A 26,198-nucleotide genomic window follows, 5' to 3' on the forward strand; every position below is an offset into this window, starting at 1 on the left:
TTTTTGCACTCACAGAATGTATGTCCAGGCCCTTTCCTTTTACTTGGAACCCTGTTGGCCCATACGGGCCTGATTCAGGCCCCTCCAAAAAGCCTCCCCAACAATGTGCCCCTAGGGTTTTTACTCAGTCTGACACATTTTATTTCTTAGCTGAGCATATGCTTTCTTAACCAATGCTACTCTTTCAATGGGCCCAGTGGGCTTTGTGGGGGCCATGTGGGCCTCATTCAGGCCTGTCCAAAAAATCTCCCCAAAAATGTACCCCCATGTTTTTTATTCAGTTTGACCCATTTCACATTTTAGCAGAGCATCGGAATTCCAAACAAACACTACTTTTTCAATGGGCCCAACGGGCCTGTTAGGGGCCCATGCGGGCCTTGTGCAGGCCCGTCCAACAAATCACCCCAAAAATGTGCCCCATTGTTTTTTACTCAGTCTGACACATTTTTATTTTTTTGGCTGAGCACGCTCAGTTTGCATTTTTTTTCAGTACAGAGTGATTTTTTTTCAATGATTTTCCCAACCTCAAACTTTGAGTATTTTTTTTGGGAAATTTAATTATCCTTGAAGTGTGTGAAAGAAACCAACAGTGGATACTACCAAGGCAATCAACAAGGACAAAATATGAAAACACAAAATCAGATCACCAAAGGGATCTGAAAAACCAGAGAATGAAGGCCCCCACAATCACGATCCACTGCCAAAACCCCCTACAATCGCGCAGAAGGTATGAGGGCAGCCCTTTTCCGAGTAGAAGAACCAGAAAAGGAGCAAAAAGGGAACGTGGGAGGGGATGTGGAGGGTGGCAACCTACTTCTTCTGCGCGTTACTAGGGCCTGCCGCACCACTCGCCGCATTTGATCTGGGGGGTCTGTCGTCCACAAAGTTTCTTGGCGGCCCATTATGGCCTCTGAAACGCTTCCTAGATTTGCCATAAGGTGAAGAGGAATGGAAACCGCTCCCAGCTGGACGGTAGAAGTTCAGTGCCGTGAAAGATCTATGAAATTCCGGAGGAAAGCCACGGTTATGAACTCGGCCCGGTTGCATCGCTTCTTGAAAATTGGGACCGCCGGTGGAAAAGGGACTGTTACCGTACAAGAAATCAGGATTGTGTTCATAGTGTTGTTGAGAACCGTAATGCAAAGCGTGAGAAGGTTTGCCATGCCCATACTGGATCCCGTATTGAGAGAAGGAGCCCGGTACATTAACCATATCTGATTTGCCCAAACCGAAAGGGCAAAGAGCCCCCGGCACATAAGGCTTGCCCGTCTCTGGATTGTTAGTGCAATGGCCGGTCGCGTACAAATTTTTGGTCCAACCTTCCTCATGGAAAGTCCTTGCAACTGTGTAACACTGATCCACCACCAACAACTGATGTACTGAAATGTCTTGTATGGCTATACCGTCCTTTGATGGGATCCTGTGCACAAAAGCTGTCATTCTGATGGCCATGTTGTAGCGCATCGCCGTCATGAGCCCGTGACCTCCGTAAGCTATAGCATCGCAGTGTTCTTTGTGCGCAAGCAACCTTGCCGCAAACAATCCCATGCCGTACACATTGCAAAGTGCGATGTAGAACGCCCTATGATTCGCATTCCATTGCAACTCCGTTTGAGTCCATTCCGACGGGTAGGGGAGGCCCTTATAACTCTTGTCTGAGTCAGACCCTTTTGAATTTTGCCGTTGATGTGAGCGAGGATGGCTCTTCTCTTCCAGGCTGTTCCAACAGAACAAACGGTGGCATACTATGAGTGATCTTTACTCAATAAGAGAGAGCAAAAACTCCAACGCGAGTGATATCCACCAGGGAAGAGAGGCTTGCGGGGGAGGAAATTTCCATTCTTCCCCGCAACGCCTCGACCAGAGGAAAATGTGTGGACTGTGTGCTCTTACAGAGGGAGTATGGGTTCAGCTGAAAGCCCCAAGACCCCGTGTAAGGAAGTGCAAAGTTTGCTAGAAAGGGCGGGTGGGAGGTGCCTGAAAAACTGCTAACCCAAGATGGGAAAGAGGGCTCTGAGATCTGCAAGGGGAAAGAGGGCTCTGAGATCTGCAAGGGGAAAGAGGTGATGGGGTACCCTTTGCAACAACCATCACCCTGAGCGTCGATGTTATATACCGGGCGTTTGTGTACTGCGCATGACATTGACCCGGGCTCAGTCCCGATCTCCACGAGCCTTCCCACTCTCTGCTTGCATGGACAGGGGGGAACTCGCCAGTTCCCGCTTGATCCCCTTCAATCAAAATTCCCCGGGGTGGGTTATCGGGGCAGGGGGAGCTTATTTTTTGGATTAATATTATAAAAAAAATGGGTCAGCCTAAATGCACTCCAAACAAATCCCAAAAGCACTCCAAAAGTGAGTGTATGGAGTGTGCACTCCAATGATTGTTGGAGTACAGACTAGAGTACTCCAAGTCAATTGGAGTGCAGAACCGGGGACTCAAGACTCTTTGGAGTGCACCACAAAGAACTCCAGTGGCCAGGAAATGTAATGAGTGCCCATGAGTCTCACTCCATCAGATTGGAGTGCATTCCCCCAGCACTCCATTCCTGATATTTCTCCTCCTCAAAAGGGGAGTGCAGTACTGTGCACTCCAGCCAGAGCTGGAGTGCCTACAACTTCAACTGGGCTATGTACAAACACACCCCACTTGATCCTCCTGATATCCATGACCGGTACAGACTGGCATTGAGCGGATTAATATCTCCTCTCAATGACCAGTCTGTACCGGACCGCCGGTCATTGAGGGAAATCACAGAAATCACACCTCTTGATGACCGGTCTGTGCCGGTCATCAAGGCGAGTAACATCTCCTCTTGATGACCGGTCTGTGCCGGTCACCGAGGGGACTCACACCTCTCGATGACCGGCGCGGACCGGTCACACCTCCCAATGACCGACACAGACCGGTCATCAAGGGGACTCACACCTCAATAATTGGTCACACCGGTCATCAAGGCTAATAACACCTCCTCTCGATGACCGGTGATGACCGGTCATCGAGAGGGCTCACACCTCTCGATGATCGGTCAGTCCGGTCAGCAAGGGTAATAACACCTCTCAATGACCAGTCATCACCGGTCATCGAGGTGAGTCACATCCCTTGATGACCGGTCAGACCGGTCATCGAGGGGAATAACACCTCCTCTGGATGACCGGTGTGTACCAGTCATCAAGGGTAGGTGCTACTCTCAATGACCATTCGGTCTGACCGGTCATCAAGAGGAGGTGCTACACCCCTCGGTGACCGGCACAGACTGGTCATTGAGAGTGCTCACACCAGCTCACACCACTCAATGACCGGTCAGACCGGTCATCGAGGGTAGTAACACTCAATGACCGGTGATGACCGGTCATCAAGGTGAGTCACATCTCTCAATGACCGGTCTGTGCCGGTCATCGAGGGGAGTAACATCTCCTCTCGATTACCGGTCAGACCGACCGGTCATTGAGAGTAGCACCTCCCCTCAATGACTGGTACGCACCGGTCATCGAGAGGTGTTATTACTCTTGATGACCGGTCTGACCGGTCATCAAGAAATGTGACTCACCTTGATGACCGGTGATGACCGGTCATCAAGAGGTGTGAGTCCTCTCAATGACCGGTGGTGACCGGTCATCGAGAGGTGTGAGTCCTCTTGATGACCGGTCTGTGCCGGTCATCGGGAGGTGTGACTGATGACCGGTCCGCGCCGGTCATTGAGAGGTGGGAGTGCCCTCGATGACCGGTGTGGTGGTCAAAATTGTAGTCAATCGTCAAGATCAACCTTCAAGATCAAGACCCCGGTTCCAAGATGCTCAAGACTCAAGATTACCTTCTCAAGCCCTCTCAGTTCCCTCCTCCTCCTCCATCCTATTTCTCATTTCCAATCCACCTCTCTCAAATCTTTTCCACTGTCTCCCTTCTCATTCACTTATCCTTACATTTCTTGGTCCTAACACAGTTTATCTGTGGGTTTATTTGTTTGTTTGATTGGCTTGTTTTGTTTCTTCTAGCTCTGCTTCCCTCTTCTTTCTTCTCTGTCAGTGTTCTTATTTCTGGATTATTTTCTCCTCTCACTCTTCCATTTATCATGTCTTCTATATTTGCCTGCTTTTGGTTTCTTTTTTTTTGAGTGTTGTGTTTTCTTTCTTCTTTTCTGTTGTTTTTTGGTGTGTGCGCGCGCACGGCGCGCGAGGAGATGATGACATGCTTGTGACAGGCCTCCAGGAATCCAAGTTCCAGGCGAACTTGGAGGATAGGAGGCCATAGCATCTGCTCTGATCCAAGGCGGCTATCAAGAAATTTATTTGATCCTCGATCTTTTTCCGATCCATTTCCCGATTTCATTGCGCAATACAACTTCCAACAACAACCGCCAACAAAGATCCAACCTTTGTTGTTCCCTCCAAAACCACTTCCCAGCTATCAATTTCGATCACACTCGTCTCACATCAGGACCATTCTTGAGGGCAGCCCCCAAGGCACTTTTCCCCTCCCAGCGCTGCCGCCGGCCTAGCACCGGACGGAACGCCATACCGGTAAAGACCAGTCATCAAGAGTAGCACCTCCCCTTGTTGACCGGTACACACCGGTCATCGGGAGGTGTGACTGATGACCGGTCCGCGCCGGTTATCAAGAGGTATGAGTCCTCTGGATGACTGGTTGTGTGAGTCCCCTCAATGACCGGTCCAGACCGGTCATCAAGAGGTGTGATTGCTGTGGGCACTCCAAAAAAAAGGAGACTTGGAGTGCACCCCAATGCACTCCATTTGGTATTTGCTAGCTGGAGTGCAAAGCCAAAATCCTTCACTGAAAAGGTGGAGTGCTTGGGCTTGCACTCCATTTTTTTTGGAGTGCATCTAGCTGCACTCCCCTATTTTGGTCAATTTTGGAGTACCCAGTTGTGTACTCCAAGAAACATGGAGTTCCCATCTGGGGACTCCATGTTTTGGGAGTACAAAATCAAGGCACTCCAAATTTTTTGGAGTGCTGGCCCCCCAAAGCCAAAAATGTGGAGTGCATGAAGTAAAAGTTTGGAGTGCATTTAGGCTGACCCAAAAAAATTACATGATGGAGGACACCTCCAAAAAATCCAAGATTTTTTGGAGGGGGCAAGCAAGACCCCCTCTTTTGATCTATCAAAAAAAAAATCCAGAAAAACTCCCTCCTTCTTTTGGGGGAAGTCGCTGTGCGCAAAGTATTTTTTGGCTTGCGCGCACAGCGGGCTCGACGTCGGGGGATGGTCCATTCTGTGCGCAAAGAGTTTTTTGCTGCTGCGCGAAGTAGGTCCGTAAAAAAATAGGTGGACAACTCCCAAATGTCCCCCAAATTTGGCAGATGGCTCCCAAAAGATTTGTAGCCCAAAAAGGGGCCTGGTTGAGAAAAATTCCTGCCAAGGTAAACAAGCTTTGGGAGTAAAATTTGGGAGCCATTTTTCCAAGCCTCTAGATTTATTCACTGGCTATCCTCCCTTGCCCAGGGAAAAAAGTACGTGTTAGGATTGTGTACACTGAATTCCAAAGAAGTTCATTCATTCAACTTTGATGTGTACCATTTTGGCTTTTGGCCAAAAACAAATCACCCATTTTTGTTACTCCCATGTATAGGTGGTCTCCTGGGTCCTATGGGAGAACAAAAGTCAATGTTCTGTTTCTTGGGGCCTGGGTCAAAGCAGTCATCACACCCTGTGAATTTTCAATAGGATGATTTTAGCACAAAGGACTTGGTATGGATGTAATATGTGTTGCTCAAAATTTGAAGCTTGCACTCACAAATTCTTTGGAGGTTGGTCCTTGAAACTTCGTTGAAATTGCATTTGTATAGACGTGATTCCTTATCATTAGCATTGTCTCGACCAAAGACCCCTTAAAACCAAATTTTTTCAAACAAGGGGGATAAGCTTTGCAGTCATCTATGAATATGGTAAAAAAGTGGATCACGAACATAAGAATCTAGCATCCTCTTGGTTGCAGTATTGCGTTGGATGAGCTCTTAGTCCTGTTTTAACATCTGTCTCTGAAGCATTGGGGTACCGTGTACAGTCTGTAAAGACAAAGTCGTCGACTGATGGATTAGAAGACAAGGAAAATTAAGGGGAGTAAATGATTATTAGTTCTAGTGTTGCACTGTTAAAGATTTTGCCAAGAGTCTAATATACTCACGTAATTTGGCCCGGGTTGTTGGTGTGTCGTTCTCGCTCCCTGAATGGCATGAACTCTTTTTACAAAGGAAAAGCTCGCCATTGGATATTTTGCATGCTGTAGGCAGCAATTGTGGTTTTTCGAGAGTTAGAGGTTGAACTACTTGCTACCAAACTACGATCAAAGGATCCGTGAGCTTACCGACCATGTCCGGTTGTAATCTAGCCAGAGGTGGTCCAGAATAGCTGTTAGAACATTGTCGGCGTTGGCGTTGGGTTGCTCGGGTGTTGCGCGATTGTAGCGAGTTTCTTTGTAAAAGAGCGTGTCGTTGAACTTCGGCAAGTTCAACGACAGGTAAGCCGACAAAAGCAATCTCGACCAAAACATCGTATAATTTCCAGATAGAACCGGCTGGAAACATTCTGGAGTGGTGGTGAAGGGTTTAAGGTATAATTTGGAAGAACTGTATGGCACAAGAAGAACGGATTTGAAATTTTCGGTTTATGTTACACTTGCAAAGCGGCGGGAGAAGACTGGGAGTAACTCTCTACGACAACTATCAACATGTGCCAGGCAGGCGAACGGGCTGGGGGTGGGGGGGGAAGAAAGACGGCTAGAATGGTCAGCCCTCATACTGGATCCTGATTCTGAAGCCCCATGGACCCTCCGAAGTCCGTTGCGCTAGAGTCGCTCAGTGGGCTGGGTCGCCAGGCAGCTACGGCTTCGTCACCCACAATCCAAATTAGGCCAATTGTGAAGGCTGAGCCGGGAGGCTATGATTCATCCATTAAGAAAAAAAAATTGAACCACCCACCCACCCTATTCAACATAAACAAAAAAAATCTTGTCCTGAAGCCTGACAGACAAGGGAAATGGTATTTATAATAATTGCCTTATTTTGTTGACAAACTACGCCAATTATTCTTAGAAGTTTGAGAGAATTGTTAGATTACATGAAAACACCTGAATCTGGAAGGTATATGACAAGGATCACGTTGGTAATAGATAAGATGGAAGACATGATCTCAAATCTCAACTGATGTCCAAGCCAGTCCACCCAACATGATGCACATGCGCCTTTAACTCAAAGTATTCCAAGATCTGTGGCTATCTTTCAATTTTTTTAGTCTCATTCAGCCATTGCCTGATTTGCCGCTAGTGAATACTGTTGTAAGCTTTGTAGGAAGATCCAAGCACATCTGAAGAAACAGGTACCTAGTACATGTCACTGTAATTCCCAGTAGGTTATCAAGTCATTTTCTTGCGGGCAAGACGGACATGGCCAAGGGCCCACTGGCATAACAGACAAGAACAATTCGAATAAGTTAGATTGAATTAACAAGAAGTACACACAGTGTAGATCACAGATTGTTACAGCTTCGAGACAGGTTGGGTTTTAGACATAGACACCCGGCAGCATGAAGGTTATCAAACGCTCGAATAAATCGAAATGTATGGGATATGAGGGATATTAAGTAGGAAATTTAAAAAAGGACCTAAAATAAACCAGTTACAAGAATCATCTCCCAATAGAGTAAAATTGTTTCCGGATATTTTTTTACATCACTAGTCAAAAACACAAGGAAAGATGAGTGATAAGATAAGGAAGACGAAAAAAGACCCGATACCTGGATACAAAATAAAAAACGGACAAATCTCTTTGGGTCGAATCTGATGGTGTTACAATCTCAAGTGTTTTCGGAGTTCAATAACGAAGGAACGGCTTGGCAGAAAGCCATTATGAAAGGGGGGGATTTGAGGTACGAAGTCGAGAGCTCCTTGTTCGCTTGAGGCCAACTGATAAACCTTTCATTCTATTTAGCGGTATCTCATAGGCGCCATCTTGAATATTTGAGTCGTCTACGTTGTGTCGTTCACTACTGGGGCCGAGATCATCGTCCATCGAACTGGCACTGCGAGGTTGCTGATTCGTCTCCAGGACGTCTAACTCCGGAGCGTTTGCATCATCCGACTGCTCAATATTTGCGCGAGCAAATGCGCAACCGTTTTGGATTTCCTCCAATTGTGTTTTATTTGATACATAAGCCTCCGAGGAAAGTAACGCATCGAGCTCGTCTGATTCGCCTAAAAGACGCGTGTTGCGACGCTGGACCCACTGCCTAAATGATAAGAAGTGTGACATTGGTTAAAGCCCTGACCTGACATGATAAAACGGAAAACATACCAACTACGCTGGCGGTCAAAGAACATCACCAGAACATATTGTTCGATCTTTCCATCGGTCGGTTGTTTGTCAAGCATTGATTGCGGAACCGCTGGGTCATCAGGAAGCCCAACTTCAGCAGGGAACCAGGGATGTCCATGTACTTTCGCCTGTGTTTGTAGTTATCGAAAAAGGCGTCAAATTCAATCAGTATCCTCCTACTTACATACGACCAGTAACACAAAGACTCAGTCTCACCCAGACCAATGTCCCGTCTTCGATCAATCCTTCTTCAGGCAAGCGTGTGGTTTGACTCATTCTTGTGAAAGCATCACGAGCTAGGGGGTGAACACGCTTTGCACCATTGTGGGGGGCTTTAGGGTATATGAGAAACCCGCGGGGGTCCATTTCGAGTTCTTTCTCTTGCTGAGCTCGTGTTTGTCTACCTCGTTTTGCTGTTTTGGAGGTTTTGCTTGCCTTTTGTCCATTGCGAGGATGCTCAGATGAACCTTCGTTTTCGATCGCTATTCCAATTTCTTCCTGAGGGGCTTCCAAAGATATTTGAAGGTCGGACGGGTTTGTCATCTCTCCCTCGCCTGAGCTGGCTTGTTCGAGGGAAGGGGAAGACGGCTTTGAAAGCTCACTGCTTCCGCTCTCATCATCCGCAGGAGAGGCGGGTTCCCGAGAAGTGTGGTCTTGGTTATCGGTCGAGAGTCCCAGGGAAATCGCATTGGAAGCGTTCAACTGTGCAGATTCTTGATTGGGAGGGGGGTTGTGGAGCAGTGTGAGTCGCACAGGTTTCAGGCGAGTTGAGACACGAGTTTGACGAGGTTTGATCCTGGGTGAAATTGATTCTTGCCGCTCTGCTGTGATTAAATTAAGATGTAAGCTGATACACTAGGGCTTTGCATTTTGCCGTTTTCCCGCTACTGTTGCGAGATAAAATCACGACTTACGAGATTGCGAATGAGCATTGTCTCTAACTTTTAGATCAGATTGATCAGCCATGTGACCTGCGGTATGGCGTCGGGTCCTGTTTCGCAGGATGAAGCCTGTGTTGAAAAGCCTGAAAGACTCTTTTTCTCCAGGTAAACCAGTTACAAATTCTGGGGGACCAGCAGAGCTGGCACTCTTTGTGGTTTTCGATTTGGATATTTCTTTCTCATGTCGAGCAGCATCGTTTTGGCCAGCAGTTGTTTCTCCGGTTATTGAACTTCCCGCTTCGCGGACTGCCCCCCAGTTGGGTGAAGAACCATCCAAGATTAAACGCAACTTTGGACTGGGCGAAACCGGAATAATCTCTGGAAGTAAAGCTTCGCCAGGCTGGTCGTTTCGTATTGGTGCGGATGAATCCATTTTTTTAATCCGGATTTTCAACTTTCGCCCTGATTGCACAGAATTGATGTTGGCGGACACCTCTGAATCATCCAGCGTGTGCTGAGCAATCGGAGGATTCAAGTGAGACCGCTGTGTGGTCGGTCTGACAGCTGGTTTATTTTGCACTGGCGGCAGCTTTTTGGAGGACCGAGTGGAGGGGCGCTTGGGAGAAGGGCTCAAGTGGACGACTAGACTGGAGTCTGGGTGACAGTTCAGATGAGGTAGTTCATCTGAGGCGATCTGAATCGGGGGAACTTCTAATCGAACTTCAAGAGGAGCGGATAGTTCATTAACTTCAGTTCCATCCAACGAGACTGACGTTGCCCTGGTGGTCAAATGTGTATCTTCAGCTTCGGCGATGTTGGCAGATGAACTGATAGCCATAGGTATTGTCTGATCCCCCTCGGCGATTTTCTCCTCAATGTCCTCGTGAGAGCTAAGCGGTGGATCGAAGAGCTCAACTTGGTCGTCGGGTAAAGGAACGTCCAGAGACATGTTTATGTCTGGGATTGTCGCTCCTTCTCCTACTGGAATTGTTTGTTCGTCGATGATACTTGTAGGTCCCGGAAGATGAATCCGGCTAGTTCCAGATTGGCCTACGGCACGTTCTAACTCGCTATCGGGAATTGGAGCTAGAAGGGCTAGAGAATCCTGAGAGTAAGTCGGATGGCGACTGGTCTGGGGCGGAGAATCTGGAGCGGGTGCTTCTGGATGAGATGAAACAGAGTGCTCTGGTACGACGGAGTTGTCTGCACTTCCACCTCCATTTCCAGCGATATCAACATCGACCTCGTCACATACCATTTCACTTGATCCGGATGTGCCAGAATGGTGGGTGACAGGATTGGCCTTGACAAATGATTCCAGAGATGCAGCAGCGTGAGATACAGACACGATCAGATCAGCAGACTTGACTGGAGATAATTCATCCGTGTCTGTGTGCATCAGCGATGAAGTTGTGGGTAGTGCGGTAGTTTCCCGGCTAGCGTTGTGAATCTGCTGAATATCATTATCTTGATTTGCAAAGGAAGTTGAGTGCTCAGAATTTATCATACACGACCCCAATTTGACTGGGTCGGTCGGAGTAACCAAGCTGTGGTTGTCATCAGATTTGCCATCGATTCCGGTTGCAATCTCTTCTTGTTTCTGCATACTTGTCCGACTATTGGTGTATGCCATGGCAGTACCACTTCCTGATGTCGATGACGATGATACCGTGCATTCTGGGTTGAAATCGCTGGAGGCGCGGTTTGTAGATTTTGGCTCATTTCGACGTTGTTCGCTATCATCATCGGCCACCTTCCAAAGCTCAGGCGAGGCTTGGGAGGCTCGTCCATCAAGATTGTTGTCATTTGATTGACTATCGTTTGACATGGGATAGCTGACCTCTCGAGATAAGCTGGTCTCGGGTTCGTTGGGCGTGGCACAAGCTTCACTTGCATCGGGTGACGCCTGACTGGCAGTTGCTGTTTGCGACCGTGATTTCTGACGTTTGAGGCGAATTTTATTTCTGAATCGAAGCCTTTGAGCCTTTTCTGCCTCACTCATGTTACGCTCTCTTTCAATGATGCGCTTGGCGTGTAATGCACGAAGCTTGAGTGATATCAGCTGACCTCTTGTAGCGTTAGGGTTTTGCTTCTCAATTAAAGCTTCCTCTTCTAACTGCGATTGAGGCTTCACGCGGGGAGCTTTCTTTGGCGGCTTGTCAACTGTTGAGTCCGATAGCGCGCTGGATGTCCGCCGGCGTTTACTTTTCTGGGTATTTCTCGTCTCGTTGCCTACCAAGTTGAGTTCTTCACCTGTCGATGGCACGGTAGGAGTAGAAATTGGAGCAGGGGTGGGTGCTATTTGATTTGATGGCATAATGTTTGAAGGCTCCTGCAGATCTCCCGTAGAGCTATTAGCTCTCTTGCGAGGCCTTCCTCGGCCGCGAGGATTGGGCAGTTTTCTGGGAGGTGGTGAAATACATGGTTGGTTGGTGATGCTCGGAACATCTGGGTTCGCAGCCATTCCTTCAGAGCGTGATCGGGAAGGTGGTTCAAATTTAGCGGGGGGTGGTTCAGTTGATGGAATGGGTTGGTCTTGAGAGTGTATTGGGACAGAAAGTAGATTTGACAATATGCTCGTTTGACCTTGCGTCGATTTCTTCGCGTTTCTATCTCGGAGCACCTCTTCATATGGCCTGGGAGTCCAATCTGGCAGATTATGTACATCCAGCAAGTCACTAATGTGATCCGGAAGTAGAACGGATGTAATTTCTGCAAAGTGTTCTTTCTGTGGACGGGTTGGAAACAATTCGGATCCCAATCCAGCGATTGCGGAAGAAGGCTCGGAGGCGATTAATTCTTTAAGCAGAGGCTCGATTGCTTTACCGATCCGGATGGCAGTCTTGTGATATATACTGGAAGCATGGTTATAGATGCGTGCATTGGTGAGAGTTAAATGAACGTCTGACTGTCAAGATTAATAAGCAGATGATTGGTTAATGACGGCTAGAGACTGGCTGAGAAACCAGAGACATTGATGGAGAAATAGAATGCAAAACACAAACAATGAATTCGGATAATCGAAAGTATTCAAACCGGTCTATTTTTCTTTGTATAGTGGACCAATTCATCGGATGCTTGATGATGTCGTAGTAGTCGGGTACATCGGTTGCCGAGACTGGATGCAAAAAATACTTCTGCTTGTCTGACCTGTTGATTAAAGATCTGAGCTCAAGCGTTGTGCAGTAGAAGAGGAATATCAGGATTAGTTGAGTGCTACTCACTCGATCAGCGCGGTTAAGGCCAAGGACATCTGTTGATAAACCGGGAATAACGTTTTTTCAAGCGCTTCTTTTTGTATCTCGGCTTTTCGGAGCTGCATTTTTTCACGTTTACATATCATGGCTGCTAGGTTTTTAACTTGCTGGAGATCATGCCTGACCGCGGTGAGCAAACCGTATTTTCTTCGGCGATCTTCTTCATTTTTAGAACTAGTACCACTAGCAGCGGTCCAAGGCTGGAAAAACCCCGAATGAGAATAGATTAGAACAGTTAGACAGAACACAGTACGGGTCATGGACTTGGACATGAGATGAAAATTCAGCCCTACCTCCAGATGAAGTCTCTTCAACAATGGTGCACCTCTGCGTACTTCACGCTTTAAGCTCCAATACTTGCAAATCATGTTGATGACAGCTTTTTTGTGCGCGCATCTTAGTTTACCTGAGTACTGCATCACACGTTGAAATATCACCTCGGGTACTAATGGTGGCCCACTGGAGCAAGTCTTGTAATAGGCTCGCGCTGACTTGGAAGATTGCGAACCGATGGCTAAGAGTTTGAGGGCTCGAAGATCATCAAGAGAGTTGATTTTTTTCGAATGAATTGCCAGATGTGGATCAGATGGCTGTGGGTCTGCAGCTTTCGTGTTTGTATTGGATTTGGATGTGGTTGCGAGGGTGGTGGACAGCCTAACTACTGCGGCAGCTTGAAGTGCTTCGATGTGCCCTCTCTTGAAATAGAGACAGACAGGCAGGGTTAGTGTATGGGTCAATTTAGGGTGACTGAGCATGCATGTCAAACGAAGATTCAAGAGATGAAACGAGGCCAACGGGAGTGTGTTTATCGCAAAAACTCTGACTGAGTCGAACGCCTTCTCCACCGACATGATCAGCTGAGCAGCTCTCAGGGCCCTCATCTGTCCCACGTGAGCCGTTTGTGGGGTACAGAGAACCAGCGGGCTTCATTTTCACGTAGAGACCGGCTTGTTGAGCACAGGTGGCGTGATAGGCAACACAACAGCTTCGATTGGCACATTGGATACAAGCCCCATCACTTGTTTTGCAGATGTAACATTTCTACAAATGAACAAAATTGTAAGTAAAATTATGCACGACAATTAGGAGCTGACTTATACTTGACAAGGTGTGACAGCACGCCCCTACTAACCAACTTCCACCGCTGTTTAGGAATACATCGAACGCCATCAATAGGTTCCATATACATAGCATTGCCAACCCCAGTTTCGGGAATATGGATCGCACAAATCAGATGAGCCCACTTATTTTCAGAAGTTTGTTTGAACGCGCCGAACGAGTTCGGACATAGCTCGCATGTCTGCCGAAAGGAAGCAAATCAGCAAGTACACGTGTCAAATGAATGGGCAACGGCTGGAGAAAGAGGTTGCAAATGGGAATTTACTACTGGACGATCGGGTGAGACGGTACATTTCCGACACAACCATTGGCCCTCTGGAATGTATGGTACCCCATAACAGTCTTGATGGACCGCCAAATTACATCCGTCACAAAACACAATCGCGTTGCTGTTTTCGGTGTCCCCATCCTCGCAAATGGCGCAGCGGCTATCTTCGACAGTAGGCATATTGGGATCGGGCTTGTGCATACGCTGACTCTGTAAAAACGCATTTTCAACAAAAATGTAGTGCAAGTGGAGGGAAATGAGACAATAAAGTTCAGGCGCACTAATCGGAACCATTCTTTCTCAAGCCTATCCATGACAATTTCAAACAGTTCACAAGTCACGGGTTCTTGGCTGAGTCGTTTGCGATCAATGTTGAGTGCTTGAAGCCATTCTAGGTCTGGTTCAAGTATGTGGGAATGTTCATTCGGTCAGGCTGCGTTTGAGGATATGATGAAATAGAATCTGGAATTCGAATGAGGTTACCCTGCTCGTCCATGTCATATTCACATCCCCTTTCAAGCTCATCTTCGGCAGGTTGTATCCAACGGATGTATGATGGCGGAAGCTAAAACAAGTCCAAAATTCAGGATAATCAACGGTTGAAGAGATGAATCGGATCCAGCAGACCTCACAAGTGTTTGCAGAGTTGTATCCATAGTTCTTGAGATGCTTGATGCACTGATCTGAGTTGGAGAATTGGATGTCGGTTTCTGCGAGAGTCTTTGAGCTAACGATTCTATATGAGACGTTCGGGAAATCGATCTTCGGAAGCTCCAAAGGGAGCATTGAGTGCCCTGTGTCAAAAAAGATAAATCAAGTTGTTAGGTTCTGCCGAAACATCATCCATCAGAAAAATCAAACCGGGACTTGCCCCCCATGCTGAAAAACTCAAACCCTTTCCAATAAATGCGATTTCTGGTTGACCGATCGATTCAGTTCGCTAGGTTTTGTAGATGGTCTCCTCGAGCCTCGAGGATATCCTTGAAGGTCTCGGTCGGATGTGCAGTGATGTGGGAAACCAGGGCGACCGCCCGCACCACGGTCGTCGGGGGTCGTCTCGTGAAACGAGTTCTCAATCTTCCCAGCCGAGCCCCGGAGGTCCCCTGAATCTCCCCGAACTCTAACTTTATTCTAGCTTGCCCGGCCACGAAGTACGGGAGCTAACTTATCAGAAGTCCCTCGCTTTGGGGGCCCTGGGCTGGCGCGAAGCGCGACATCCGAAGGAGGAACTTGCAGGTAATCACAAGATTTTGGCGTGAGGGCTTTCACCCTTTTGGTGGAAGTTTTTTCCCGTCCCCCTTTCCGGTGTCTTCCCTTGAGGCATGAGTGCACCAGCAATGTATGTTATACGTTCCACCTAAAGACCGATGCTGGTTGGCATTTCAGGGGCAAACCTGCGCAATGCCGGCTCTCAAGCCGGCGACCGCAAGTTGCTCGGTGTGAGGGGCTCAAATTGATGAAACACAAGGACTCGGAGGGCCTTGGTTGTTTTCTTGTTCTTAACTTCTTTGTATCCGAGTGTGAGGGGTGGATTGTTGAGGGAGCTCTGTACCAATATGGCCCATGAAGTGTTTTCCTGAATCCGACAATCCTGGATTTGTGGACAGGCCATATGCACATTTATGATTTCGGGGCACAATGAGGTTTTGGGTGTGTGGTCACAAATTAGCAGAAAAAGTTACAAACGCATTTTTTGAGTGTGCCCAGACGTCACCTGAGTTTCCGCATGAATTAATAGACCCTTTGGGTAGTTTGAGTGTGATTTCGGGGACGTCACAGTTAGTAATGCTCTTAAGAATAATGAATTAAAACAAAAAGGGAAAGAAAAAGGAAGAAGCAACCAAAGAATAGTAATAGTATAGAGAATCGTTAAACAAATACATGTGTGTGTGTGTGTGGGTGTTCAGTTTTTTCCTTGTCTGTGGTTGTTAGAATTCAAAAAACAAGCGGGAAAGATAACAGGGAAAGATTGGTGTAGACAAGTGGATGTGAATGAGGATCACGATGATGATGGTGTTGGGAGCGGTGATAAAATGGGACCGTAGGAAAAGCAACACCGGCCAACCAAACAAAAAGATCCCCAGAACCGGAAAAGTGCCCAACCATTCATGAAGAATGACCAAAAAAAATGGAGAGTAAATTTAGTAAACCAAAAAGAGAAGGAGAGGGTGCTCATGGTATATATGTGTGTATAAATAGATAAGTGATTAAGATTTGGTAAGAAAAATAATAATAATCAAAAGCGGAGCAAAAAAACGATAATGTGGTGGATGTGGTGGTTGGAAAGGTAGTTCTGTTCGGGTTGCGGTCTGGGCACAGGGCGTCGGGTTTTGCGGGGTCTGGGCTAAAAACGAGCGAAATGAGCGAGCCGGATTCGGTCTTGCGTTTTTCTGCTGATTTCGGCGGACGTGGCTTACCTTGCTCGTCATCCTCTCCTCCCTGCACGCATAGAGAAAAAGCACATAAGAAAACGATGAGCATGTGTATCCCTTTGGTCCGAGAGCGCACGAAATTCCACTTACGGAAACACAGCAGATACGCGCTCCGAGCCTATAAAAAAAGAACGTCCGATCAGTGATGATTCAAGCAAAAAGGGAGGGAAGGGAAGAGGGGCGGACCTTGACGGATTTCTCGTCGGTTTTGGAGACCCTGCTGTCGCCGATATTATACCAGTCTTTCTGGGAGCGTGCGAAAGCGGTGTCTGTCAACCCAACCGAACCAAACCATCAGCCCGTGCAATCGAGTCGAAGTGTTTCGATAGCTGGTTGAGGGGGGGATGAAGAAGGACAAAAGAGGGGGGAGGACAAACAATGGCCACTGCTGAGACTCCCGAAATGGTTACAGACGGCATAGAGGTCGTAAATATTAGACTCGGGGTTCGACCGAGCCGCCCCGTCCTCATACGATGCGGATTTGATGGTGTCGAGGGAGAGGGCAGCGGCGTTGGGGGCAAGGGGCGGGGGGACGTAGGAGGAGAGGTCGAGGCCGTAGAGCGGGTACTGGACGAAGGTCTCGAGCTTGTCGGAGAACGGGCCCTTGAAGGAGAACCGCTTCAGATGGATCAGCAGGATCGGCGGCAGCTTCGCTAGCGATAGCCGCTTCGTCGCCTTCCTTCGAGCCTTGCATTTCGGGCAGTTCCTGTGAACAGTTCATAGCACACACCACATCCGTACATCCATCCCCCGAAAGAAAGAAAAAAACGATTGGCGTCAGTGGCCGGGTGGGCTCGAATGTAGAGAGGCGAAAAAGAGTCATTTTTCTCACCATGCGTCGTCTTTCTCCATGATCTCCTCTTTCAGGAAGGCGTCGAGACATTGCGTCAGACTGACTTTACTGATGCCACGTTTACTCGGAATCGGCAGAGACAGATACATGAAGGTATTATAGGTCGTCGAGGTCTTTGATTAGACCCAAACAAAAGCACGGGAAATGACGACAGTGTTAACAACGTGATGGGAGCATCAGGTGCAAAGAAGAGATGGGACGGACCGTGTTACACGTCAAGCACTGTAGTCGGCTCCGATATTGGCCTTGGAAGAGCTCGACAATCACGCTATTATCCCTCCGCTTGTAGATTTCCCATTCCTTGGCGGACGCGATCTGGGTGGGCAGGGCCTCGAGAGCCGCCTCCCGCTCGGGGGTCATCTCGAGCGGCGCGGGCTTGTTGGTGACCAGGTTGAGATCCTCGTGGAGTCCGTCGAGCAAGAACCCCAGGAATTCCTGCGCGTCTTGTTGGTCGGAGCCGCGGAACTGGGGCGCAAACCGACAGATCGCATCCTGCATGTGTAAAGTTCGTTCCCAAAAACGAACAGCGGACATTTTCTTGGTTTCAACTCATTTCAAATCGTTAAGAGAGGGGCGTGAAAGACCCTCGAGATGTGTCCCAGACACAACGTACCTTGAACGTGATCGGCGAGACAAACGTGTATTGGGCTCCCCACAATACCCGCACCAGCTCGGCGACAGATTCGGCCAACAAGCCCTGGGTGCCCAACGGATTAGTCCGATTGATACAACGCTTATAAGATCCGTCTGATTATGTGTGTTTATAAATCAAAACAGAAAGGGGTGAATATTGGGAGTTGAACGGAGAAAGGAGAGGAAAAACGTACCTTTGAAGAACCGTGCCAGGGGGATGGTCGCACTGAGACACTGCAGGGTCGAATTCATATAACAGGTGTTTCCGAGGTTCTTCAAGCCGGTGAAGCCGACTTGACCGTCTTCGAAGCTAGGGTTAAAGTACAGTTCGCTGGGTCCGTGTCGATTGGCAGAGAAGGGGGTGATAGGCGGAGTACTCCTCGAGTCTCCGCCGAGCAGGGCGGGTTGTGGGGGAAGGGGGGCATAGAGGGGAGCGCGGTTGAAGTAGCTGGGCATGGCAGTTGAGCCGCCGGGGGTCATGGCTGCTGGGGGCGGTTGGAGGGGACGAGGGTGAGACTGGAGGGGCGGATACTGGATCGCTGGACGGAGTGGATTGGCCATGAATCCCCCGTACCGCACATCGATTGGGTGGGATGGATGGGACAGAGGCGGGTGAGGCCCATAGTTGATCGGCGGCGGTGGTGCTGGAGGCCCGGAGTGAGGGTGGTAAAGAGTGAGTGGCATGTGATTGGATGATGTCGAGGAATAACCGGAGGGGACCGTTTCGTTGGATGAGCGGTTGCCATCGTATAGCTCTGTTGACTTGAGTCTTTGGAGGGTCTGCTGGGGAAGAGTGATGGGTGAGCTCGCAATTCCGTTGTTACGATAACTGCTCGACGAGTATGAGGGAGGGCGACTGGGCTGGAAGGTGGGCATGCTCGTTGATGTGGGGGGATGGTAAGGGATTCCGTTAGGCATCGTTGTAAGGTCCGGAATCGATCGGACGATATGATTTGAGTCGTCCCGCTGGATTACTGAAGCTTGCCGACGCGCTCGCTTTAGATCAGTGTGAACATTCATATTTTCATTCCCGATTCCATTTCGATTTCGGTCGCCGTCAGTACTGAATGGCTGCCTGAGGGTGATCGAGATACCATTCATGGCTGAGGTGATTTCGGTGGAGTATGGCGTCTGATAGGATTGTCGAGGCGAGAGAGCCTGAGCTGAGGAACCTTTTCCAACAACGCCAAGTTCTCCTGCCACTTTCATCCAACCCTCAATCCCGCCACTGAGCAGCATCGGCGGCTGTTTCAGTCGTTGGATATACTCCTCCTTGTGAATCGCAAGATACAACAGTAAAAGCAATCTTGCAGGTTCTTCGCTTGGATCCGACGAGTAGAGCAGCTCGCTTTTCGAACGATTAACTGGGAGTTGCACCGAACGTTTATCATATATAATCACGTAATCGAAATTCGCACGACTCATGAATAGTTTCTGTTCTTTCGTCGGAGAGATGACCAACGAGTCCTCGATGTCCCGCGAGCTGACGCCTCTTCCACCGTTCTTCGACAGGATCAGAGGTTCGATACAAACCACATCAGTCGATTTGATTCGACACGACTCAAAATCATCGCGATTCCGCAGATCCAAAAACAGAACTTTGGTGTCAACCCCACACGCAGCGGACCTTCTGAAGTAATCGATCAATGTAGCTGGCAAGACTTCGTTTGCGTCCGAAGGTAACTTGGGCAGAGAACCAGCGGGCTGGGCTGGTTTGAGAGGACTGTAGTCTAATGCGGCGACTTTGGGTGAGGAGAGGGTCCAGTCAATACTTCGGGGGCCTTTGACAACAGGGGGGGACTGGAAATCAGGAGGCCGAGTGAAGGGCAACTTTTGAGCGGGTGGGGAACGTGATAGAGCTTCGATCTCGAAGTTAGGATACGGGGGTGGGTCGCCCACGGGAGAGGCGTTCCTGTTGGGAAGGTTGTGATCTGTGAGGCCTGCCCCAAGTGTGACGTCGTTCACCAACGGGTCCGAGACGGAGTAGGATGTAGGTTGAGAGTCCAGATCGGGATCGGGAGGGGGGAGTTGGAAGGGTTGAGGCGGCGGGGGGAGGGGGGAGAATGAGTTGGGCGGGAGAGTTGAGGGGACACTAGGCAGAGAGGGGAGTGGAAGCGCTTCTTCGGATTGATTTGATGGAGGGTCTTCGAGGGGCGGGAAGGCTTGATTGAACTGAGAGGGCGTGCGAATTTGATCGAGGTGTAGATTTGATGGACTTTGTGGATGTGAGGGTGAATGGCCATTTGTGTGAGGCAGACCGTTGCCGATGGCATAGTTCAGCTTGAGCTTGTTGGGCACTCCAGAGGAAGATGTTTCGATGGACAATTCGGGTGGTGCAGATCCGGAGCGGATGGTGGACTCGGACTCTAGAGCAGTGGATACGAAACTTGGTTGAGGGGTAGCAGCAGCGAGTCCGTTTGGGTGTGGGATATAAGATTGCCTTCGGTCGTTGTTGCTCTTGGGGGAGGAAGTTGGAGATGAGAGTTGGTTTTTAGAAGGATCTCTAGTGATTGGGGAGGATGGGGGCTGTCTTTCAGGCGGTTTGGAAGATTCGAAGAGCTTGATGCGGTCAGAAATGCCGCCTCCAACCGGCCGGCGACCAGCGGTTACTTTGGATGAGGAGGCGGCTGGGACAGAGTTTCGGGAGGGGTTTTCGATCAAGTCGGCCAGGGTTTTGGCACGTTCGGTGCACGCCAGGATCTTGGGCGTGAGCTCTGGGATGATGGTGAATGATGGGAGCAGGAATATTGGTCAGTGGTTCGGATGAGTTGTGTTGGTGATAGTGATCATGAGAAAGATGATACATGATACGATAGGGCAATGTGGAAAGTTGACGCACTTACCGAGATAGACTCGATAATCGGCAGGATGTTGGACCTTTAGGGTTGGGAATCCGGGGTGCTTGAGGATGAGCTGGAGAATGCTTTGGAGCACAGAAACAAGTCAGTCAGCATGGGACCTGTTTGCTGATAATTTGCAGAATGGGTTGTCCAGCTGGCAGGCTGATTGTGTGTGGAGATAGGACCAACCCAGCAGCTTTGAAGTAGTGATAGTAGGCTGATTTGGGCTGATTCTGAGCGTCGGCCTCGCTGGCGGCGGAGTAGTTCTGGCTGGCCTGTTGGATCCAGTCGCCGAGGGGCACGTTCTTGTCGTTTTCTACGGCGGCCTTCTGCTTGAGGATGTGCAGGGGCAGTTCCCGGAGGTCGTGGGCGGAGGACATGCTTGCGGCTGGGTTTGCTTGTGTGAGTCGGGGTGGTTGTTCAGGTCATTCTGTCTGGGCTGAGGGTGCTGCTTGATTGGGACTGGGTGGGTGGTGGAGTGCACCGGATTATGTAATCCACTCCGAAAACAAAAATAAATAAAAAATGAAAAAATGAAAAAAAAAAAAAAAAAAAATACACCCACCAACAGCACGAAGCTCTCTATCTCTGATACAAAACAGTGCCTCTCCTTAATAGCTAACTTAACAAAGTCCCTCTATTTGAGGGGGGACACTGTCCTGCCGGGACCCTCCGAAGGAGGGACTTACACCCAATGTCCAAGTTTGGGCTGACAGAATCAGAACTATGTCTTTTTTCAAACGTTTCTGGCTTCACCCTTTCCCATTGGGCAGCAAAGGTTTGGGGGAACAAAAGATTCCCAATATCAAGGAGAATCTCTCCAAATTTTTCTGAATTTTTTGAGGCCTTCAGAACCTATTTTTTGTGACTATCTGTGGTCCGCTTCATCCTATATTACAAAGCTCACACTGTACAGAATCCAAGACTCATGATGTTACAAGGGACATTGCAGATCAAGAAGACAGGTTGGGGATAGGTGGGTATAGTACATGGATAAAGAAGACTTTGGTAATCATGGAAATCCAAACAATAATGAAATTGGACAGGAAATGGATGGGTGAGAGCAGTTTTAAAAAAGTCCCCACCAAAAAACCAAATGCTGTCAGCCTGTAAGTCTGTTTAGCGCATAATTCCCTCCTTCCGGTCGGCGCAATGCGACCAGTGTTTTACCACTCCACCTGTAGGAGGGTGGGACTTAGTTAAGTTAGCCTTAATAGCAACTCCACATTTCACCTGGGCAAAAATGTCACAGGATTTGATTCAGGGGTTGCAAGGATCCGATACAACTACTCAAGTGTAAGGGATTCTGAAACACTCTGTTGGAGCCTCTCAACGGGGTATAAGAGGACCCAGGAAAGCCCCTATGGAACACAGTAACAAAAATGCATGAATTTTTGGTCAAAAAACAAAAAACGTATGCACCCCAGATGTATGAATGGGAAATTTGGCGGATAAGGTACTCACCCCAATTGTATGAAGTTTTTTGGGGGACTAGGGGGGTAGTAACCAAAAATGTATGAGAATGAGGATATGATGCCAGGGTTTTTTTTTGCACCCCCCCCCCCCTATATTGGTCCAGCTCTTCCAGTATCAACCACATATCCCAATTGCGGCTGGTTTCTACACTTCCTTGCCGAGTTCCAGGATTTTTGTGCATCTTGAAGTAGCACATCTGCACAATTTATTCCCAGTCACCAAAGGCTTAAATATTACAGATGCTGGTGGGAATTGTGTATCCATCTCCCAGAGATTACATTCTCTTCTTACAATGTCTCAAATTGCTTTTCTAGAACACTGGCAGAACAAATTTTTGAAGATAAAAGCTCTCAAAAAAGCAATAAAAATGTAGATGAAGAGTAACAATCAGTTGTTGATGATAGTCTATGCAGTTTTCTACTTGAATATGAAATTTAAAATATCTTCTTCTTCCATTTTTTACCTTTGTCACTGCTCCTCTGGGTATGTAGCAGAAATGGCTACTCAAAAAAGTATTTCTGGGAGTATTTCTTCACGCCCGCGGCAAAAAAAACGTACACACAAAACTTGTATGAATTTTTTGAAAAAGCTCTGCACCTACGCACAAAATGTGTATGAATGGGCTCCAAAAATGTATGAATTTTTCAAAAATCTTGCAATTTAGGTTACTGTGTTCCATAGTGGCTTTCCAGGGTCCAGGTATATGTCTTGAGAATCTATTTGGGAGTACAATGTAAGGCGAAGGGGGGAACATTATTGAATTGCTTATAATAAAAGGAAGACAACAACGAAAGCACAGGATTCATGTTGTACTTATGCCAGCAAGTGTTACATATCAAGATGATTTCTCTAAAAGCAGCAGCAGTCGAACTCAAACCTACAATTCTCATACAAAACATTTTTCTTTTTTTGGGGAGGAGGGGCAGGGGCAGCATTTGCCTCTGCTAGTCTTCGAACAAAACGACTGGTGAACTTAAAAGAAGTGAATGATCAACGATCAGCAAGAAATTCAAACCAGACCATGAACGAGTTTAATTCGGCGAAGATGGAGTTCAAGGGGTGCGAGTTATCAGTGAACAGGACCAATTCGGCCTCAGTTTTCAAGCTTTTCAAGCCGTGGTACCAGCTGGATCGTTCGACAACCGATCCAGAACAGCGCGAAAAGAAAGAACACGTCAATGTGAGGATGTAGCCAAGGTGACGACGGGGGAGCACTCAACGCTAAACCCTGTTGATTCGATACTCTTCGGTCCTGATTTCCCAGTAAAACCAGTGTAGGCGTCTTGACCTTGTCGATGAATTTGATGGGTGACCGGTCTCTGAGGATCGCAAAATCGGCCGGGCTCACTGAAACCTTTCCGACCTCTTCATCGCTCCTCTCCGAGCCACCCGACAAGAGCGGGAACGTGATGTTTGCTTCTGCATACGACCTGCACGCGAATCCGGGACCCAAAACCACACAAAATCAATCGTCACTTGTGCCTCAGTCTCTTTACTGTGCCTATTTTTTTTTCTGTCTCCACATAAGAGAGCGCTGCCGCTGAAAATGAAGGCTCACCAATCTGGGATATCACTGCCGCCACTAGCAGTGCCCACTAGATCAACAACCGGGTTCCTCATACAGGCAGCGGCGAATAAGTCGGGATATCTGCTCGTCAAGTGAGCAGTGATGAAGCCGCCATGAGATCCGCCATTAACAAAGATTCGGTGACCGATCCCAAGTTTTTTAATCAGTTCCAATGAGAGCAAATGATCTAATGCCAACTTGCAGCTGTCAACATCTGCTATGCTCAGTCGTTTCGGTAACTCTTCTACCCATTTCTGGCCGAATCCTGTGTTATCCATGACCTCGTTCAGTCCCCTTGCGCTGCGATTCGGGCAGAAGATAAAAAAATTGGGGCTTTTCACTGACCAAGGGAGCCTGGGTAGTTGATATACGCAATGGAATGTCCTAATAAAGCCCTAGTGATCGAGTAATGAGAGCATGGTAAGGAAAAAACCAAAACCAGGGCTAGATAGTGCACGTGTATGTTTTGAAACCTTACATGGCAGCGGTAGAGGGCGAGAATTCGTTGAGAGAAGTGGAATGCGGGCCACCATGAGGAACGATGATTAGAGAAGCTTTCTTCTCTCCGAGTTCCCGGGCGAAGTTCACGCTAGGTGTAGTTAGGACGATCTCTGTAGGACCCAGATCATTGGGCGGCAATTTGATGATTTGAGATTGTAACTTGGAAAGCTGAGATTGGACTGCACAGTTGATTGGTTTAGAATGAGTAAGGTTCGACCAGTATCAGATCAGCAAGGAAAAGAGGAAGTCGGAAAAGCATACCGTTTGTTGATGCTTTCAGATGAGTCACTCTCTGCCAGGAAAACTTGGAGCCTTGGTCTAGTTCACCAATCCACACTTGTGGCGAGCAGCTGGTTTGACTACAGACAGTCAAAACTTGCCGGCCGCCGTTTGTGTTGAGGACAGTGCAACTGCCCTCACAAGGAGGCGGATGAGCCTTAACCTCACCGCTTCGCAAATCAATCGTTAAAAACTTTTTCGAGGAGCCCCAGATTGAGCTGGCGACTATCAACGTGTTTTGAGATTGATAGGAGTCATATAAAGTCGGCTGTGAAGGTAGGTCATCGATGTACAGCCCTGGAAATTGACTGCCCGACTCGGGCTCATCGACCGGACCGACCAGCACCTTGTCTTCATTCGTCTTGGGTTCATAAACATTGAGACTAGCGCACGAAGCATGAGGGCCCCCGATCGGATTCGAAAGATAGACGACCTTGCCGTCAATCACGCGTGGAGACCGGGCAGATCGATCGGGGTGCGAAACGCGATGAGAGATGAAGTTTGAAGGATGATGAAGCTTGAGAGCTTGGGGATCGGCACTCCTCTCGATCACGGGAATCTTGAATGATAATTTGTAGATCGTTGAGGGGCGGTTTTGACAGTAAATTAGCCCGAGCCTTCGATGGTCGGAGAGCGAGCCGAAACCAGTGCAAAAGATCTCGACAGGTTCCTCGGCAGAACCCGGTCCAAAAACGGGTTGTCCCCAAACCAATTTTGAGAGATCAGTGGACGGGTCCGTCAGTTGAACGATTGGGGCCCAGATCTTTTGGGAGTCCCCGACCGAGTCGCTGGTTGACGCGATAAAGATAGCCGGTAATTGGATCCCGGTCAATTGTTCCCCGAAATCGGGGATATAACGGTTCCGCTCCAGCCAAGAGGACTTGGATTTCGTGCGATCTTTCTCTGTTTTGGTCTCTGCCAAGTATGCTAGTTGAGTTTCGGATGAGTTCCAAGACGGATAGCCAAATGTGTCATTCAGTAGAAATGATTGATGTACCGATGTCAGATTATGAGATACCAGCTGGCGATTGGTCTGTGTATGCCAGATTTCGAGATAAAACTGCTTTTCAGCAGATTTGCTGGGGGTGGTCAGGGTACGAAAGATGGCGAGTTTCGAGCAACTAGGAGAGAGTGATTGGTAGTTAATCGTAGGGTCGCTGAACTCTAGAGTACCATTGATGATAAGCGGAGATGGAGGATGGTTGATGAGATGAAATGATTGACGGGCGTTGAGCTTGGTGAGCCTGGAGTGATCCCGAATCGAATAGTCGAGCTGGATCGAGGTGGACTCGGGGGTGATGTGACTGCTGATAAACCGTCCTGAGCTGATGGATGGGATCGATGCTAGTTGAGAGTAGAGCTGTTCTGGGCTGGGTTCTGAGGATACCAGCCGACTGTGGTCGAGGTCGCTGTTCCTGATGGTGACCATGCTGTAAAGCGAAGTGGCAGGGTAGGTTTCAACTTGCACAACCTGATGAGGCTGGATCCGAATATGACATCATCGGCTCCCCGAACCCCCGCCAGACATGAGCTCATCCCAGCTCTAGACCCTAGAGCACATTGTAGTCTTTGTGTCCGAGTTTGTTCCAATCCAAAATGGATCATCATCACAAACCACATCAGTCTGAACCTTCACCTACACGGCGGACGTACTTTTGAGGTTTTTCACCGAAAAACCTTCGAAGTGAGGGTTTTCACTTGGAGGACCTCCGAAGTCGCGGTCCTTCGGATGATCTTTGAAGAAAATCCAAAGATTCTCCGAAG

At 48.4% G+C, this 26,198-nt stretch overlaps 3 protein-coding genes across 3 annotated transcripts; all 3 read right to left on the bottom strand.

Annotated features, from left to right (window-relative positions):
- Positions 1-810: 810 nt before the first annotated feature.
- PtA15_2A646 (uncharacterized protein) lies at positions 811-1,212 on the bottom strand (the record flags this gene model as incomplete). The annotated part of the gene is made up of 1 exon (XM_053166687.1): positions 811-1,212. The coding sequence occupies one exon, from the start codon at positions 1,210-1,212 to the stop codon at positions 811-813; it is 402 nt and encodes a 133-aa protein (XP_053017884.1).
- Positions 1,213-6,302: 5,090 nt separating this feature from the next.
- PtA15_2A647 (uncharacterized protein) lies at positions 6,303-20,991 on the bottom strand (the record flags this gene model as incomplete). Its single annotated transcript, XM_053166688.1, has 27 exons — positions 6,303-6,455; positions 6,758-6,895; positions 7,921-8,242; positions 8,308-8,456; positions 8,545-9,152; positions 9,243-11,148; positions 11,374-12,117; positions 12,215-12,359; positions 12,434-12,666; positions 12,802-13,161; positions 13,262-13,507; positions 13,599-13,766; positions 13,851-14,063; positions 14,135-14,250; positions 14,337-14,418; positions 14,481-14,647; positions 16,111-16,197; positions 16,271-16,292; positions 16,362-16,403; positions 16,472-16,554; positions 16,663-16,991; positions 17,118-17,251; positions 17,343-17,630; positions 17,752-17,885; positions 17,966-20,485; positions 20,615-20,694; positions 20,801-20,991. 27 exons carry the CDS (start codon positions 20,989-20,991, stop codon positions 6,303-6,305), a joined length of 9,660 nt encoding a protein of 3,219 aa, XP_053017885.1.
- Positions 20,992-23,077: 2,086 nt separating this feature from the next.
- PtA15_2A648 (uncharacterized protein) lies at positions 23,078-25,863 on the bottom strand (the record flags this gene model as incomplete). Its single annotated transcript, XM_053166689.1, has 6 exons — positions 23,078-23,213; positions 23,308-23,517; positions 23,646-23,919; positions 24,000-24,049; positions 24,133-24,334; positions 24,417-25,863. 6 exons carry the CDS (start codon positions 25,861-25,863, stop codon positions 23,078-23,080), a joined length of 2,319 nt encoding a protein of 772 aa, XP_053017886.1.
- Between the last annotated feature and the right edge of the window lie 335 nt (positions 25,864-26,198).

Source organism: Puccinia triticina, chromosome 2A, assembly GCF_026914185.1.
Source record: "Puccinia triticina chromosome 2A, complete sequence".
Classification (NCBI taxonomy): Eukaryota; Fungi; Basidiomycota; class Pucciniomycetes; order Pucciniales; family Pucciniaceae; genus Puccinia; species Puccinia triticina.